General features: G+C 38.4%; 1 protein-coding gene across 21 annotated transcripts in view; it reads right to left on the bottom strand.

Annotated features, from left to right (window-relative positions):
• The window catches only part of JPH1 (junctophilin 1), a 113,072-nt gene that overhangs the window by 80,520 nt on the left and 14,002 nt on the right, over window positions 1-18,550 (bottom strand). The window contains exon 3 of one of the 21 annotated variants that reach the window (XM_043539451.1): window positions 15,300-15,477. The exons of the other annotated variants lie outside the window; for them this stretch is intronic. Coding sequence (XP_043395386.1) covers window positions 15,315-15,477 — 163 coding nt within the window. The 3' untranslated portion in view covers window positions 15,300-15,314. Of the gene's footprint in view, window positions 1-15,299; window positions 15,478-18,550 lie in introns of those variants that run through there. 21 annotated transcript variants of the gene reach the window in all.

The following is an 18,550-nucleotide window of genomic DNA, read 5'->3' as shown; positions in this document are numbered from 1 at the left end:
TTGCTGAGCCTGCTTTTAACAACAACGTCTCACACTCCAGACTGCTGCCTAATTATTTTGTTGGGGATGTGATCGCGGAGCGAAAGGCCCAAAAATGTTCGTTCCATTGCTCTCTATGTGACAGACAGTTGATGTTCTTCAATCTTTGCCAGCGACCATGTTTCGCTGCCATATAACATTGCTGGAAGCATGGTCGAGTTAAAAAGATTCGCATGAGTTGTTTTGCTGATCTTTTCTTGGAGAATGTCCTTGATGTCACTGAATGCGCACCATCCAGCTTTTTTTCTGCATGACAGTTTGCCTTTCTGATCGTGGCGCATGTTGACTTCCTGGCACAAATAAACCTATTTATCAACGTCTTGGATCTGCTCTCCTCCAAGAGTTATTTGGGTTCTTGGCAGAACATCTGATCTCATGTATTTTGTTTTCGACCAGTTCATTTTTAATCCGACTTGACTACTTTTCGTGTTCAGTCCTTTAAGCATTCTCTCAAGCTGTGCTGTATTTTCGGCTATCAGCACTATATCATCTGCGACCCTGACATGGTTTAGCCGCTTGCTGTTGATATTAATCCCGCCTTTCAAGTCTGCTAGTCGAAAAACCAATTCAAAACAGGCTGTAAATAATTTTGGTGAAACTGTATCTCCTTGTTTCACACCTTTCTTGATGGGGATTCAGAGGGGAGTATCGAACAGCGATATGTCCATGCTGCAGCCAGAGTTTACTTCCTTTAGTAATGTGATACATTTCACGCTGATGCCCTGTTCTGAAAGAGCTTCAAGAACAGCGTTAGTCTCTACGCTGTCGAACGCCTTCTCGTAGTCCATGAAGGCAATGCACAAAGGGAACTTGTATTCCCTTAAACCAACTACTAGAGCGTTCAGAGTGAAGATGTGGTCTATCGTGCTGTAATTCCTTCAAAAGCTGGGCTGCTCTCTAGGTTGCTGTTCATCCAGGTTTGGCGACAGTCTACTTGTTATTATTTTAGTGAACAACTTATAGATATGTGAAAGCAGGTAGATCGGGCGATAGTTCTTTAGATTTTCTTGATCGCCTTTCTTATGCAGCAAGATGGTATTGGACTCTTTCCAACTGGACGGTATCTTCTGGATTTCCAGGTAGTGGCTGAAACTTTGGGCGAGAGCTCTCCAAAGTTCCTGACTGCCCGCCTTAAGCACTTCTGCTGTCAGACCACCCTTGCCTGAAGCCTTCCCCTCTTTCATTTGATGGACTGCATGACAGACTTCGCTGATGAGAACCGGGAGTATGTGTTCATTGGTTTGTTGAAGTGATGGCATTGGGACGACTATACGGGATGCAAACAGCTGGGTATAGAAATCCCTGCAGATTGCCTCCATCTCTGTTCGGTTACTGATTCTCCTTCCTTGTTCTTCAAAGCTGATAATGATGACCTGTAAAACACCAGTTCCCATTTGCATTTTTTGAATCTTTTACGATCTGCAGCAGCCCAAAAATGAGAAAAAGGAAGTAATAGCCTCAGGACAATACCTTTACAACCAAAAGGAAAGACTACCTATGGACAGCTGGCCAAAGGGCATGGAAAAAACCCTGAAAGATATCAGGCACCTCTTGTTGAAATACAGTGGAATAACCTATTAACTTGTTTGGTGGAAGTTGTTGCCCGTTCCCTGGAATCAGGCCAAGAAATAATCACAATCAAAATTGAACTAAAGTATTCCTGATGGTTGATGTATTGCTTGCTTCCCTTCTTTGCGTTATTATACTCTCACACACATTCCATTCATACAGATGATAGGCTGTAGATGCGGGTGTTGCTTTCAATCTTAAGTGATTGAGATTGGCCAGGTTCCAGCTTCCCAGAGATCGAACCTCTAGGCAATGAGAGTCCCCGAAGTCCCTTTGGGTCTGCAGGAGGGCTCTACTACTCTGGTCCAGTCCTGAGTTCTTGCTGTTGCAGGTTACATCTCTCACTGGCCGCTACTGCCGTGGGTTTTTATACAGTCCCATATACACCCTGATTATCCTTACACGGTAATATTTCAGTTCAAGCCTTGTGTTTGGTTTGTTACACTCATACTATCTCACTCATTCCTTACATATTGATTACATATTCATAAGCATGCATACAATTGGTAATATAGCTTTAAGCAAGCCTCTCACATCAGCGAGGACTTCTGCTAATGTTTGTGGTTCAGACAGGAACAAGGTAACTGGTGTAACAGGAAACACACACAGATAGAGAGAGACTGCTTGAAAGGCAGATGTCGGGGGGCCATAGGCTGCCCCTCCTCCCCATGGAGCAGGATGTGCTCCTGCCTGGCAGAGGGCAAGCCATGGACAGGGCTGTGTCCCGCTACAGCAGTCATATATAATGGCTAGAATCGAAGAAAAGAATAGCAGCCCTTCTTCTTCTCTTTTCTCTCTCTCTTTCTTCAGTGCAAAAAAGATGCTTTTGAGTTACAGCATCAACTTAACGCTAGTACTATTTACATAGTGCATCATGTTTTAGAGGAGCTTAGAGTCTAAGAGCTCAAACCTGCAAACATGTAGATGAGTACTCATGCCAATTTACATATATAGCACACAAAATTTAATCTAACTTAATAACTCATTGTTTAATACATAAAAATAGATTTGCCACTTGAAAAAAACAAAGTAAAAAAAACCACCCCCACGTTTTGAAAAGATCTGTACTATGCAGAAAAGCCAAGATTTTCAAAAGTGACTAGTGACTGAGTATGCACTAAAGAGCCCTGATTTTTCAGAGCAGTGAGTACTCAACCTCTGAAAAATCAGCCCCCTTTACAGTGTCTCAAGTTGGGAAACCCTGGTCACTTTGGGAAACCCTGGACACAGAGTTTAGTGAAAATGACTAGTATAAATTAGCAATGGATCCCTACTAGCTTAAGTTTCTGGAAATAGTTCTTTAAAACCGATCATCTATTTAAATGAACAACTGGAGGGGAAAGGAGTCTTAGTTCCAGAAACGGGTCATTGTGACCCAAATGCACCTGGCATATGGAAAGCTTCTTTGAAAACGAAACCCCCATTTTATTTCAGATTTGCATTCTACTCAACAATGGTTCTAATAGGAATGATTGGAGTCTGTTTTGTAAATATATATTTTAAATCCTTAGCAGAGCTGGGTCTGAAATAAGACTTTCATGCTTTGATATCCCTAGGTCATTCTTCTCAACCACAATGTCGCTAATTGTATGAACCACAGAACCACAAATCACATCAGAGAAAAATTTTAGTTGTAAATTGGGTCTTTTTTCTACCATTAATTCTAGAAAATTTAGAAATATATCCAACAGAGTTAGACACTACCAAGTTTTCGAGGTTTATAGTCATAGAGATAAAATAAAAGTTATATTTGGTGATATGCATTTGGTGATGCATAAGCCAGGGTGGATTGATTTTAATCACGTTTTAAATCAGCAAGCAGAAAACCTTGATTTAAATCACAGATTTTAATTGTTTTGCATTTGTACTTTTTAGTTTTCTTAAAGAAAGGTTAATTCTCATCGGTAATTATTATAGCATGATGATTTGCAACTAAATATAGCTTTTGCACTAAATTTGGTGATTTTTACTAGCCAGAGTACTGTAACTATACACATTTATTTAAGCAATTATGTAGCTTAACATACATGTATTCAGAATCTTAGTTTCTACATTTCTTATAAAGTTGGAAAATGTTGAATGATCCATTTCTTATATATTAGATTATTAATTTTTTATTTGTTATTTGGATGAATATTATTTCTATTTGGATGAAAATTCAAAATACACAATTTTAATTTTATTAAACACTACCAATTTCAACGTGCTGGATACATAAAGGTTGATCAAAACATGCTTTACATTTAAAATGAATATGTTAAACAAAGGAAGTATGATTTATTAACAAAGGAAGCTGTGACTGAGGGACCTGAGCACTGTAGTAACCCCTAGCAGTCTATCACAGAAGTGCAGCTATCTCTGCCTCAGTTTCCATTAGTTGGTTCAGGGATGTCACCTATATGTTTGCCTGTCTTTGTCTGTAACTCCAGCCTTCTGGTTGGATTACTTGTCTCTCCTCTTTTGGGACTGAAAGGAGTCAGTCTCCACCCAAAGTTCTATAGGCCACTTCAGTGGATCTTTGTCACAAGCTCTCTCTTAATCCATTTTCCGGCACAGCCCCCTTTATAGATTTCTTCCCTTCTTTCTTCAGAGCAGAAATAAAGTAAGTTAAGCAGGAACACAAAGACACAGTCCCATATTCTGTTATTGCTGCCACCCCTGGTCAGGGTTCTTGGCAGTCTCTACCCCATCTGTGCACAGATGGTAAGGGGACTCAGGCCCAGGGACTCTGGTTGGTGTTTAACTCTCCTACTGCTCCCCTGGGCTGATTCTCACCTCAGGGCCTTGCAGGAACTTCCTACCTGGCAATCTTCTCTGATCCCTTCTGGAAGAACTGGTATCTCTGGGCAGCTTCCTCCAGTCTGACCTCATAGAGTCCCTTCACTGCGGCTCTGACTACAGCAGCTGCCCATTTGGCTGGGCTGCAGCCTTTTATCCCGGCTGTTGTTAGCCTTCCCATAGACTACTACTGGGGAGATAACTGCTCCCTTTTTTAAACCCTTTGGTGTCTGTTGCCTTGTAGGATCTACACAACCCATCACAGAAGTATTCACTGTAGTTAGTGAACTGAACTAATTGTTTCTGGTCACCATATCCTTCAAGATTATGGAACTAGTAGATTACACCCTGTCACACCTAGCTTTTATTCACAGGTTGGAAAAGCAAAACAAGCTTTCCTGCTTTTTCTACTCTCAATTGGTTTCTTAACTTTGAACAAACAAGTCATTGAACAGAACTAGCTTAAGAAACAACTGAAAAAAAGAGAGCAAATGAAGAAAATATTCTCTTCTCTACATCAGCAGAAAAAGCTGGTTTAGCATTTCAGCAAACTGTGGTAGCAGGTGCATAGCCAGACTTTCTTTAAACTTTTGGCAATGAATGTACCACTTAATGTTATTCTTTGTATTTAATTTAAATTATTTTCATAGAAAAGTAAGTTCAGGCTTTAAACAAATTGTCATATTCAAATGTAATTTTAAATAGTTTTTGAAAATAAACAAAAATACATTAAATCCAATGTTGACTTAAAAAATTATTTGATTTTTTTTTTTAAATCAACCCTAGCACAGGTTTAACCATTTTAAGTGTAATATAGGCTGGACTCTCTTTGCCCATTTTGGAATAGTGAAACAATAGGCATATCAAAAGATCCTTTTCTGGGCAAAATAATTCTAGCCTGATCACAAACAAGTCTGACATCTGTGACTGTAGAGATGACTTCAGTGGATTGGAGAACAGTTGAAGACAGAATATAGCTGGAACTGGTAGACAAGTTTGGAATTCAGGAATGCCTTCCCGAAAAGCAGCTGCTGTATCCCCAGAGCTGGACTGAGGGTTTGGGAGTATATATCTAGTAAGAAAATATCTTGCTCAGGAGTTAAAGTAAGGAGGAAAACCAGCTCCCTTTCCTCTGCTAAACACACAAAGGCGCTGCTCCTCATCTCTCTGGCTTGGTAAGCAGTGCTCCCATTCCCCCTTAGCTGGCATGGTAAGAACTTTACCCTACCCTCTTTTCAAACTACTTTAAGTAATGGTCTTGCTATGGCCATGTGATGATTAGAAGAAGATTTGTCTCTGAAGATTTAGAAGAGATGGGGAGATTTCCTGGAAGATGAAATTCTGGTATTGCCCCAGTAAAAGAATAAAAAGGACTCTGACTAAAATGGATCTCAGAAATTACCTTTCAGATATATCCATGGTTACGATCTTGTACTGCCAGATGGTACATTTTGCACCTCTGAATTGTACGGTGAATTTTGGCCTGACGCTGCTCCCAATGAAATCAGTGGAAGTTTTACTATTGACCTTCAACAGCAGCAAAAGGTTAGATCAATGCCCAGCACTTTTTAAAATCCCATCTGTATTGTATTATGAACTGCTGAGGCAGGATGCATATGCTATATACAGGACCAAGTGTGCACACTACTCACAGGAAAGGTCCAAGGCAAATCCTTTAAAAAAGTGATCTAATTTATTATGCCATCATCAGGCGGCTATATTTCACAGCTGTTACATAGCCACAAAATAACTATCATGTTAAATTCAAGATCACTTTACAGCCTTTTAATGAACATGAGACTGCAGAATGCAAATGAACTAACATCAAATACCATGTCTCAAAACCATAACTCAACAGTAAATGGTTCATAAGCGGCTTAATATCAAAGTTGAAAAGCCATTACAATTTTGCTTCTGCCATCCCTATGTTTCCTTAAATAGAATCTTGCAAAACAATGTGGAGGAGTTTATGTATTAACTAAAACTGTTTTTCATATTCAAGTTTTTTGGAACTTTAGGAAAGACCCAGTAAATTTTTACAGAGCTGTCATTCTGAATAACCAAACCACATATTCCATTGTCAGGATACTGTACTCAAAGCTGGAAGCACAATGCCGTCAATTTTTCTAATCTGTCTGCTACCAAAGGTTGTTCCCAGGAGTGCCACTCAGCAGTTGTTCATTTGAAATGCTGTATATTATTACAGAGAACATTGGTGCATATCAGAGATTCAGGTTTCTACCAAAGGTTGCTGAGCAATTTTTCTTAATAAATTATCTTAATCTTTTTCTATTTTTTATTAAATTATAAACATCTATATAATTATTAAAGATAGAATCTCATTTCCAAGACACAGAAGTAATTCTAACGACAGCTTTGATATACTCCTCATATCCAAATATTCTGCTGCAAGACTCCCTGCTGAAACTGATGATGAAAACTACATTAGAAAAAAAGAAGCCCAACTACAGGGGAGTGATATATCCCTATGAATATGTACTTAAATAACTGAGATAGCGAATATGATTTTTTTTAATAGTGCAATTGTAACTGGAGGATATAAACAGGAAGAATTAATTTATATTTGTACATTTCACCTTTCAGTAACTCGCCAAGTATCTGGAAACTTAACACACATATAGAGTAATTAAATTTACATGAATCTAGCCATCAATAAATAAATGAACGTGCTTCTTTATCCCAAAGGCAACCTCCCACTACTTGAATAGTTAAAATATTACTTAAAATATTACTGAACAGTAAAGGAGCACAAAAAGGCCACCGTGGCATTCTTCAATCAATATTTCTAGATATATGATTTGGTGAGTGTCAGACATTATTTTCTAGTCCAACGCTTCCAGAAATAAATTGCTTTTGATTCATAAAATAATAGTTAGAAAGGCATTAGATGTATGGATAAAATGTGTACTTTAGTCTAGATTTTGGGTACATCTGGAATTAATCCCAATAGTGAAACTGCCCCATAGAAGTAAGGATATGATTTCAGATACATGTTTAGCACAAAGCCCCTCATTTTGTTTAGGCAAAGGATTTTAACTGACATGCGTTATAACATTAACTTGGACTCATCGCACATTATCTTACATTTTACTCACCTTATTATTCCTTGTTTTACAGTTCGCCATTACAAAACATTCAACACCACCTTTGAGCTCTTTTGAAGATGTTTGTGAAACTGACACAATGAACTATTATTAACAGGACTTGAAAATTCCACTTGTGCTCCTAGGTAAGTAGGAATATTTCCTGGGCATATGCCTTTACCTTCTGTAGAAACTAGCTATCATTAAGTTAATCAAAAATTAAGTTTCTAGCCATTATAGTTGTGGAAACAGCTTTCCAAATGTGATCCAAGGATGAATGAATGCAATCATGTTTACCCAAATCTGAAGACTGACAAGAATCAGATGAGGCAGTCTATTTTCATTGCTATTTTTCAGATCTGTTTGAGTAGCAGTGGAAAATGACCAAAAAAACAAACAAACCAAAAAACAAAACAAAAAAAAAACCCCACACCACACACAACTGTTTAATTTCATTTAGATGGGGTCTGGAAAATTCTGAGCAACAACAGATGCATGTCCTAAAGCTATTTACTGGGAAGAGGAACTCCAAAAATGAAGGCTGGAGAAGAGTAGAGCAGCAGAAATGTGCCTTCCCCATCTCTCTGCAGCAGCCAGTAAACTGAGGGGGGGGTACAGTGGAGGAGACAGCATAATAACAAGAAAACTAGGGAAAGTTAAAGTAGCAACCTGGAGGCTCTGGAATGGGAAGAGAGAAAATAATCCTGCCCTTTCTGAGCGCTGGAAGGGAGAAGTGTGGGATGGCTTCAAATTCATCAGATGCATACTAGCCAGAAACTAATATAAAAAAATATGGCTCCTTGAGCAGTGTCCAGGGTAGCACACTGATAGGAAACTTAGTGCCTTCTCTTTCATAGCAGCTAGAGGAGAGCAGGGGTTGGCTTCTTACTTGGCCTTTGTTCCTGAACTTTGGACCTCCTGCACCCCATCTTTCATAACCATTGTAGCTGTAGGTTTAGTCACCTGGCTATTGGGTATCTGGTAAAATTCCAAGTCCTGTGAGGGCTGTGAACGTTTAACAACCTGCATGGAATTTGGAGGAAAGAGCCCAGGTGGCAAGAGGGAAGAGCTTGGAGGAGGCACAAGGAAATCAGTCTGTTTGAACATGGCTTCAATGTTAGCTGCAGCATCTCTGTAAATGGTTCTCTTGATAAAGAGCCAGTTTCATTTTAGAAATATGGAGTCCTCTCTTGTTATTACCAAGCATGCAGTACATGAAGCAACAGGAGAAACTGATTAGATAAACTGGGGTGGGGGAAGAGAGAGAAAAATACCCTAGACTACAGAGAATTCTGGGAGGGGGAGCAGGGGAAGGGAGTTTGAGAAGAAAAGACAGAAAACATACAGTTGTAGAACACCACAATATGGGGGAGAATGGAGAGAAAGAGAGCGGAAACAGACACGGACGTCAACTCAGAAAAAGATAGGAATAAAATAGGAAAAGTGAGTAAAGACAAGAAAGGAAAAAAAATCTAACAAAAATAAAAGTAGTAACTAAGTAGGGTTGCTCAAATAGTATTCAGCAAATATATTATTCAGTTAATTTTACAGCATTTGTGGAATAAATTATTCAATTAATACTTTTTGTGGTATATGCACAGCTCAAAACTATTCTGCAAATATATTAGTTTAATACAGAAGGAATTAATCAAATAAGTTAAATGAATTGGTATAGTAAGTTACATTTAAAAAAAGAATTAAATAGAAAATTGAAAACATTGCACTTAAATACACTACAAATAAACAACACGTGACTTTTATTCCTGTAAGGGAAGAAGCTTGGGGGAAGGGAAGGGTTGTACAGGCAGAGGTATTTTTCTTCCTAACAGGCTTAGTTTTCAAACTAGTCAGTGCCATGTAAATTTCTCAAGTTCTGATTACTAGTAAAATATTGATAGTTAGCAAACACTGAAGATGATGTTACTGTGATGCTGGCAGACCAAGTGCCAGCTCATGCCGAAGCCCCCGGCCAATTCACTTGTGTATTAGTATAGATCAAAGTGATTATTAAATGTATAAAAGAGTGTATTTGGTGTTTAAACTTCATGAAAACTAATGGATATTACTTACATTGTCTTTACTTATCAGTATCCTGTTTAAATGTAGTAGCAAACATTTACATTGTGTAAATAAATAACCAAATGAGAAAGAAGCCTTGTGAAATGCAAATGAAGAAATTTAACAGAAAAGTGCTAATTTCAAAGCAAGTGGTCACTTGATGATTGGAGGTCAAAGACTCCAAATACATTCCTCATTCTCAGTCATCAAAGGAAATGCCCAAGCGCGTAGTGACCCTGTCAGAAGAAACTGAGAAGAAACTATAAGAATGGATTCAGGGAAAGATCCTTCATCTCTGGACTGTTTGGACTCTTAAAGGGAAGTGTACCAGATGCAAAGTGGAGAGCCCCAGAGACAACCTGTGTACCCTGAAAAGACTTTTGGGAAAGTGGCAGTTTAGTACATCACTGCCACCAATTTGAATTACAAACTCTGACTCACCTTTACATATATTTTACCTGCTTCAACCTCTCAATAATTCATTTCCTTTTTTTATCTAATGAACATTTAGTTAGTTAACTATAGAATTTGCTACCAGTGTTATCTTTGGTGTAAGATCTAGAGTGCCAATTGATCTGAGGCAAGTGACTGGTCTCTTGGGACAGGGAGCAACCTGGTGTGATGTGATTTTTTTGGTTTAAATGACCTTTTATCACAAAGTCCACTTTGTTTGGGTGGCAAGATAGACTGGAGAGTCTATGGCAGTGGTGGGCAACCTGCGGCCCATCAGGCCCGTCAGAGTAATCCACTGGCGGCGGGTCATGAGACAGTTTGTTTACATTGACCATCCACAGGCACGGCTGCTCGCAGCTCCCAGTGGTCGCAGTTCTCCGTTCCCAGCCAATGCGAGCCGTAGGAATGGGTGCAAGCCACAGGGATGTGCTGGTCGCTGCTTCCCGCAGCTCCCATTGGCTGGGAATGGCAAACTGCGGCCACTGGGCGCTGTGGGTGCGGCCGTGCCTGCGGATGGTCAATGTAAACAAACTGTCTTGTGGCCCACCAGCGGATTACCCTGACGGGCCACAGGTTGCCCACCACTGGTCCAAGGGGACTGTCTGTGACTCCATGGTAAGACTGATAAAATGATCCAGGAGTTCACATTTGTTATTGGCTTGGTGAAATCTAATTACAGAACACATGACCAGCGTGGGGTGTCTGCCCTGTTTTCTGACAGTCTGCCCTGAGGTAGGCACTCAGTTGTAAGCCACTCCAGACAGCATGGCAGTTACCGCAGAACATTTTGATAGGAAACAGTAGGTTAATTCATTAACCTTTTACTTTCACCTTGGTTCAAAGCTGTACCTCAGATTACAAGTGAAAATGCATCTGGTGGTCTCTTCATTCTAAACAGACATCTCTCCATCACAAAAACTCTACTCCAAGTAGGAAGAATTGGCAGACACTGCCCAAAGCCTTAGCTTTTGGAATGATTGGGGTATTGTACATCAGAAGTGAGATGTATTGGAACAGCTAAAGGGGAAGTGTGCACAACGTCTTCTCTCACAATCTGGCCCTAACAAGAGATGTTGGTCCTACACTTATATGATCTAAGACCCATAAAAAATGTTTTTTTTTTTTAAAACAATATACCTACTGGGCTGGCTTTTTAAAGGTTCTTTCAGCTCCTAAATTAATTAGTCTGCAAATCAGCCAAAAATATCTATGTAATAATCTGTCCTGTACAGAGAAACATTCCAAAAGTCTTGCTTATTGGAAAGGTTTTCCTTATATGGGTCTTTCGAAAGGCCTGGTGCACAGAGCTTCTGTTTAACTAAAACATATACAGTCAGCAGAATTTACATTTTATCTTAAGTCAGAAATTTCCTATACATCTACGTTCTCAAATCTCTCAATTTTTAAGAGAATTTTTAATCTCCCCAGTTTAAGAGAACAACTCTGTTGTACCAACTTCTGGATCTAATATGCATGCACAATTTCCATTGAAATCAGTAGGAGCTCCACAAGTAAACTTGACAGCACAATTATTTTTATTTCTGTATCATAATGTTTTTAGTTTGGGGCTGCTTGTGAAAGTGATCTAGCATTAATATCTACAGACAAGAGTTAGTCCACACTAATATTCTGGAGCGCCCGTTGTCTATTTTCAGATCCCCTTCTCTAAATCTTAAGAATCTATAGCTGATGAGAAAGAAATCTGAGGAGGTTCAACAAGGACAAGTGCAGAGTCCTGAATTTAGGACAGAAGCATCCCATGCACGGCTACAGGCTGGGGACTGACTGGCTAAGCAGCAGTTCTGCAGAAAAGGACCTGGGGATTACAGAGGATGAGAAGCTGGATGAGTCAACAGTGTGCCCTTGTCGCCAAGGAGGCTCATGGCATATTGGGCTGCATTAGTAGCAGCATTGCCAGCAGATCAAGGGAAGTGATTATTCCCCTCTATTCAGCACTCGTGAGGCCAAATCTGGAGTATTGTGTCCAGTTTTGGGGCCCCCACTACAGTAAGGATGTGGACAAATTGAAGGGAGTGCAGCTGAGGGCAACGAAAATGATTAGAGGGCTGGGGCACATGACTTATGAGGAGAGGCTGAGGGACCTGTGATTATTTGGTCTGCAGATGAGAAGAGCGAGGGGGGATTTGACAGCAGCCTTCAACTACCTGAAGGGGGGTTCCAAAGAGGATGGAGCTTGGCTGTTCTCAATGGTGGCAGATGACAGAACAAGGAGCAATGGTCTCACGCTGCAATGGGGGAGGTCTAGGTTGGTATTAGGAAAAACTGAAGCACTGGAATGCTTTACCTAGGGAAGTGGTGGAATCTCCATCCTTAGAGGTTTTTAAGGCCCGGTTTGACAAAGCCCTGGCTGGGATGATTTAGTTGGAGTTGGTCCTGCTTTGAGTGGGGGGTTGGACTAGATGACCTCCTGAGGTTTCTTCCAACCCTAATCTTCTATTATTCTATGATTTGATTGAAAAATTAAATACTTGGGATTTTTTTAATTTACAGCTTAACTGAAAGCTAACATAGAAGTACTTTGGCCCTTTTCAGCTGTTAACTCATTCAGCTATTAACGCTTTTGGTCAAAAGTCAAATCAGTGAAGTAGCCAGTGACAGTTTTGTAATTTCTACACTTGAAACAGATATATTATATATACACCAACACACACTACAGGGACTGTTACAAATCAGACTTTTCAACGTCCAAACCTGCATTCCTTTTTCCAGTGAAATAACTGTATAATGAGTAAAATCCTGGCCTCACTGACTTCAACAGAGCCAGGCTTTCACACACAGAATGTAGAGTTAGTTTAAGACTATTCACATGACGTATTATACAGCAGCTTGATTTTATCCATAGAACTTGACTTAAATTTTACCATGGCAAAATTTTATTTTTGATCATGAATCGGACTGAACAGTAAAATGAATATAACTGATTTTGTTCTAAACCCAAGTTATCTTTGTACTAATGCAAGCAGACTCATATAAATACCTTTGGTATTAGTTGGATCCTATTTCTAAACACAATGTTCATATTTCATCTATAATAAGTAAAGCATCTCAAAGATTTGCAAGGCACTAGTTTTGCGAGTGTCCAGTTTAGTGCCTCGAGTAAAGTGAGATTGGTAGAGTCAGCTTAATCCACAGTGGAAAGTTTGTGCGCTGCACATATTTCGACACAGTTTGGCATGACTGGCAGTTGCTGTTCAGTGGGGACACAAACTACACATATGCAATACGCACTAAATTCTCTCTCCCCCTTGAAATCACAGTTTGTCCAGGTCAAAACTGAGGACATGAGTGAGAGGGGATAAGGGACGCTGCACTGTAATTATCTACAGGAGGCTTCGGTTTTAATTTCTGTTTGTTCTGTTCACAGCATCCTAATATATGTTCACAGCATCCAGTTTAAACTGTGTTGAAATACTTTAAAAACTCAGGACAATATTTTGCCTCAATTTAAGTGCTTTACTGCAGAGATCTGGACTCTGTGGCAGTTGTACAGCTGCTATAGCGAATAAAAAGGTTAATGAGCAATATCTATTTATATTCTGTTTTATCCACCTCAAAGATCAGTGAATGTTACATAATTATACATATTAAAGCTTGTTAGACTCAGCATTTTGAGTGTGGTGTAAGTCTGATTTAGGTGGTAGTATGGATTTGGTCAAAAATATTTTGTGGGGTATGAGGACAGGAAAGGATAAGCAGGGAAGCCTTCCATTTCCTTTGATTTCTTCTCCCCATCCCTTCTCTTCCATTCCATCTCTCCTCTCTTCTACTAATCTTTTTTTTCATTCATTGCCATTCCCACTTTCTCCCCCTATGCGTTTTCAAAGTTTACTCTCTCTCTTGCAATGTCAACCCAATGCTAAAAGTAGCATTTCTTGTGATTAACTTGGAGAGAGAGGGGAAAGCACAATTTCATAGTTTGAGCAAATGACTGAGCTCCAGGAACTCATGCCACAGCTCCTGATACAAACTCTCTTTCTGGCCTCAGGGTAATCACTAGGGGTATTTCTACAGTGGAATAAAACACCCCCGGCTGGCCGATGTCAGTTGACTCAGGCTTTCAGAGCTATAAAATTGCGGGGTAGATGTTGGTGCTTAAGCTTGAGCCCAGGCTCTGCAACCCCACGATAGGGGAGGGTCCCAGAGCCTGGGCTCCAGCTAGAGCCTGATTGTCTACACTGCAATTTTATAGCCCTGCAGCCAGTGTGGATAAAAATCAATGATTTTTTTTTTAAATTAAAAAATCATCTTTATTTAAATTGGATTTTTTTGATAAAATGCTTTTTGAGGAAAAAACTTATCTAAAGATGTATCTTAATTAAAACTATTATAGCTCAAAGATATCTCATCATGCAATAGGGATTATAAATTCTAAATCTGTAGTATGAGACAATATATTCATGTAATGTTTAAGAAAATTTTTGTAAATGTCCAATAGTTCATGGATTAGGGATCCAATTTTATGAGGTTCCACAGGCTTCTGTATAGATTATTTAGGCTAATCTTTCTATCTACCCAATGGGACTCAGTGCTCACTCTAGAAGATACCATCAGAGATGCTTAGTTTTGCAGTTCTCAAACTGTGGATTTGTGTCTCCAGAGGTAACATGCTTGTTTAGAGCAAAAACGTTTTTAAATAAGTAAATAATAGAGAGAGGTGAGAAATAACAGACCTCAACTCTATTGCCCCTGTGCAAATTTGTGTACACAGAGTCAATTCCTTACCTCTCTCTAAAAGTGCAAAGTTTCAAAAAGTTCAGTGAATAGAAGATTATTAGGGGCACAATAGATCTGGACAAGGAGAAGAAGTCTGGAGATAAATGTGAGAAGCGAGGGACATATGCTTGTTTTGTTAAAATACTATGTTTGCTGTCGAAGAAAAAAATCCAGAATACTTAATGTTGCTGTTTTAATTAAATAAAACAATTTAAATGTCTGTCTGGTGATGTCCTCCTCCTAATAAGGCATGGCAAGAAAATCCTCCAAATATTAATGATTAACCTGTTGAATTGGAGATAGTTCACCTTCCAATGACTTCATAAATATCTGCTTCAATTACCTTTGGGAAATGAAATAACCAAACAATCATTGTTTTCTGATATAGCTGTAAAATTAATCTGAAACATTTTCAAAATAAACGACTGTTTAAAAATTTATAGTGTATACCTTCTAAAAATGAAACCTACATCTATCTCTGAGCTGTGAAGAATACGTATTAAGGTTATTATAACTACCAACAAGAATGCACTTTTATGTAGAAATCCATGAATAAATCAAGTCTTCCTGACTAGTAATTTAAATCAAATCCACCCTGCCTGCAGCCAGAGCCCGAGTCAGCTGACACGGGCTGGTGGTAGAAGTTGTATTGCAGGGTAGAATTAATCTCTCTGCCTTGATCCCCCTATTTGTAAAATACCTACCTACAACACAGATGTGAGCAGTAATGAATGCAAAGAGTCTGAAGATGAAAAGAGCGATGTTAAGTTATAAGTATCATTACGCTTGTTTCTAACATTGTATAGTCACAGCTAGATCTAGAAAACTACCAGAAGAGTTTATCTTAGTAAGAAAATCTGAAGAACTCAGTAATATAGAGTATCAGAAAGTATAGGGCACACGTGCTTATTATTATTCTTAAGAATAAACTGTATCCTTTTAGAATTATATCTCATCCATATAGTAATTACAAAAACACACACCAAGGAAAGAAGGGAATTCCAAACCAAAGACAAGTATCTTGGCTCCCAGTGCATACATTTATGGGAGGGTGAGAGTGGGGGGAAGAGAGAAGGATATATTCCAGAGACCCTTTATACCCCTCTCTACCACAGACAGGGAAAGCTTCCCATTCACCACTGGTGGGAATGCAAGTGGTTTTTTCAAGACTAGTTGTATTTATTTTGAATCTGCTGGGATCCTATATTTACCCATAACATGCACCCTATGGATATTAATAAGGTTGTATAAAGAAGAATATAGTCAAAACTCTTATCCAGCTCCCCTTCTCTACTCATCTACTTCTTGAAAAAAATACATAGTACTGCAATTATGTCAAGAAAATCAAATTTTATGACCAAAATGGTTGTCAGAATGTTATGATACACATGCAGAGAACTTTTCATAATAATAAATGGTTACTATGGACAATATTTAGCACACAGTAAGGATAAAAAGCTGACAAAGCTTAGTTTGGTGATCCTATAACAAAGCTCTGATTTCTTGAATATGTGAAATGAGTAAGCATTGATTAGTTTATACTTATCTTACTTGAAAACAGTCATACATGGAGTGGCAAACTGCATGGACTGCATCCTCTATGTAAGATCTAGTGATAGGTTGTCTTAATTGTGAGCTGTTTCCTGGACACATTGCTGTTCTGATTATTCATGTTACCAATTCTGGTTTTATTAATTAAGGCTATGACAGAACCTGTGACTTCCACCTATTTCTAAATGGGGGGAGGAGAAGAGTCAGCATGGGGCCAAGTGTAGAGTTCAGAAAAGATGCTTAGAGGGCACAGGAGATCTCTAAAACCATGTAATTTAGATAGTCACAACATGCTTTTGAAACAAACAGTAGCTGGTGTTTTTTTTTAATATTTCAGGCCCAGATGTTTAGCGTGGGTAAGCTAATGCAAGTTACTGGGCTCAATACAGAGGTAACTGAGTGAAATATAATGACCTGTGATTAATGCCTTTCATTTTCTGTTTTTACAGAAAAATTCCTGGGTTTTTACAATATTTATTATTCAGGTTTTGCCAATTTTCATTTGACTTTTGACCCCTAAAGTACATGTAAATACTGATTATGTTAAGAAAATCCAATGCATTACATTAGGTAGATGTGTTTGTTAATAATAAATTAGTCTAATTGCAAATACGACGCTGTCTGTTAAAGTAAGGTAATGTAGTAGAAGATAACAGTATGTATGTAATGTGGGTAATATACAGCTGATGAAATAAACCACAGCATTAAACTACTTTTAATTCCAGTATTCTTACTTTTCTTTAGTTGATGCTTTAAACCCTGATATTTACCCAGAATCCTGAGAAGTTCATTTTTTACACTGATTTTCATCCTTAAAAAAATTATAACAAACATTGAAATTCCCATGAAATTTTAAATAAAATCAAAACCAAAAGCAAACATACTTTGTCTGTGATATAGAGGAAATCAGGCTAGATGATCTAAAGGTCCTTTCTTATACCAGCTAAGGATCTGGCTCCTAGAGTTGTGTGTGAATTTTCCTAACTTTACAAACTTGTGAAGTATGACTGAATCTGTTCCTGATTTTGCAAAAACTTAACAAACCTAAATTACTCACTTTAGCAAAGTTACAAATACACTTAAGTGTTTTTAGGACTGGGGCCTTTATCACCTCAAAGTACTGTAACAAATTTGTGATTAAAAATATAGTTTTACTGAAATATAGTGCTCAATGACTTAATGCAATTTCTGTTTCAAAATTATAGACCACTGCCATTTTAACTGTGACAAACTCAGAGTAATGAAGATAAGCACATGTGTAAATGTTAACAAGATCAAAGACTAAATTATTAACATTCATCTCCATACTATTTCAATTCTAAGATGACAGCCCACACTGCAGACTTAGACCTGATCCTGCAGAGCCTCACACACATGCTTAACTGTAATAGTGAAACTGCTTATGTGCCCACAGTAAATATTTCAGATGAGGTGTACACTCCTGAAAACAGGAGTTTAAAATCTGGACAAAATCTTAGCTAATGGCAAAAAATTGAACTACTATATGTTCAAATTGTTTTAAGCGACTCCATCACAATAAAAAGTTTTTGTAAAGAAAAATAAACTAATCTTATTTATTTCCTCCATCTCCTTCTTTTCTAACACCATCAAGTTTTTGAGGGGGCAGTATTCTTATCTCATATAACCCTAGTTAGCCAGAATAAAACCTTTACACTAGAAATACTTGGACGTTATAATACTAGAAATGTATAACTTCCTTTAAAAAAAAGTTTAAAATACTTACAATGAAAAAATGAAGTCTTTGGAGTCTCCTGGTGCAACCTTCTGATTGACGACTGCTTTAACAGGTGTTGAAGCATCCTTAGGATCTCAGAGTAGGCAATAAGCATTCACCAGGATTGGACCCATACTTTGTATGTCCTTAGAATACACACACAGGAGAAATTCCCCCGTTCAATATTCTTGAGGACTGGCAAGTAGCCATTTTTCCTTCCACATACAGGAAGATGGAGAAGTAGGCTAGATTTATCCCCAGTATAACATTTTTGTAGGCAATAAATGAATGGATTTGTCTCAGTGACTTTAAAATAGTTTTAAGATTTTCTCCACAGAGACTATTAAAGTGATAAAATGGGGGAAGCACCCCTATATTTCTGAAATTTTAATACATGCGCTCCAGTGTTTTCTCTTTGTTTAATATGTTCTGAGAGATTTTTGCTTTTACTGTAATATGCCACGATCCCCAAGTTATACCTGTGTTTGTTAAAACAATTTTATTATTAATTATTATTCATTGATAATGA

This window comes from Chelonia mydas, chromosome 2 (genome assembly GCF_015237465.2).
Source record: "Chelonia mydas isolate rCheMyd1 chromosome 2, rCheMyd1.pri.v2, whole genome shotgun sequence".
In the NCBI taxonomy this organism is placed as follows: Eukaryota; Metazoa; Chordata; order Testudines; family Cheloniidae; genus Chelonia; species Chelonia mydas.
This window is presented reverse-complemented; position numbering and strand designations above follow the sequence as displayed.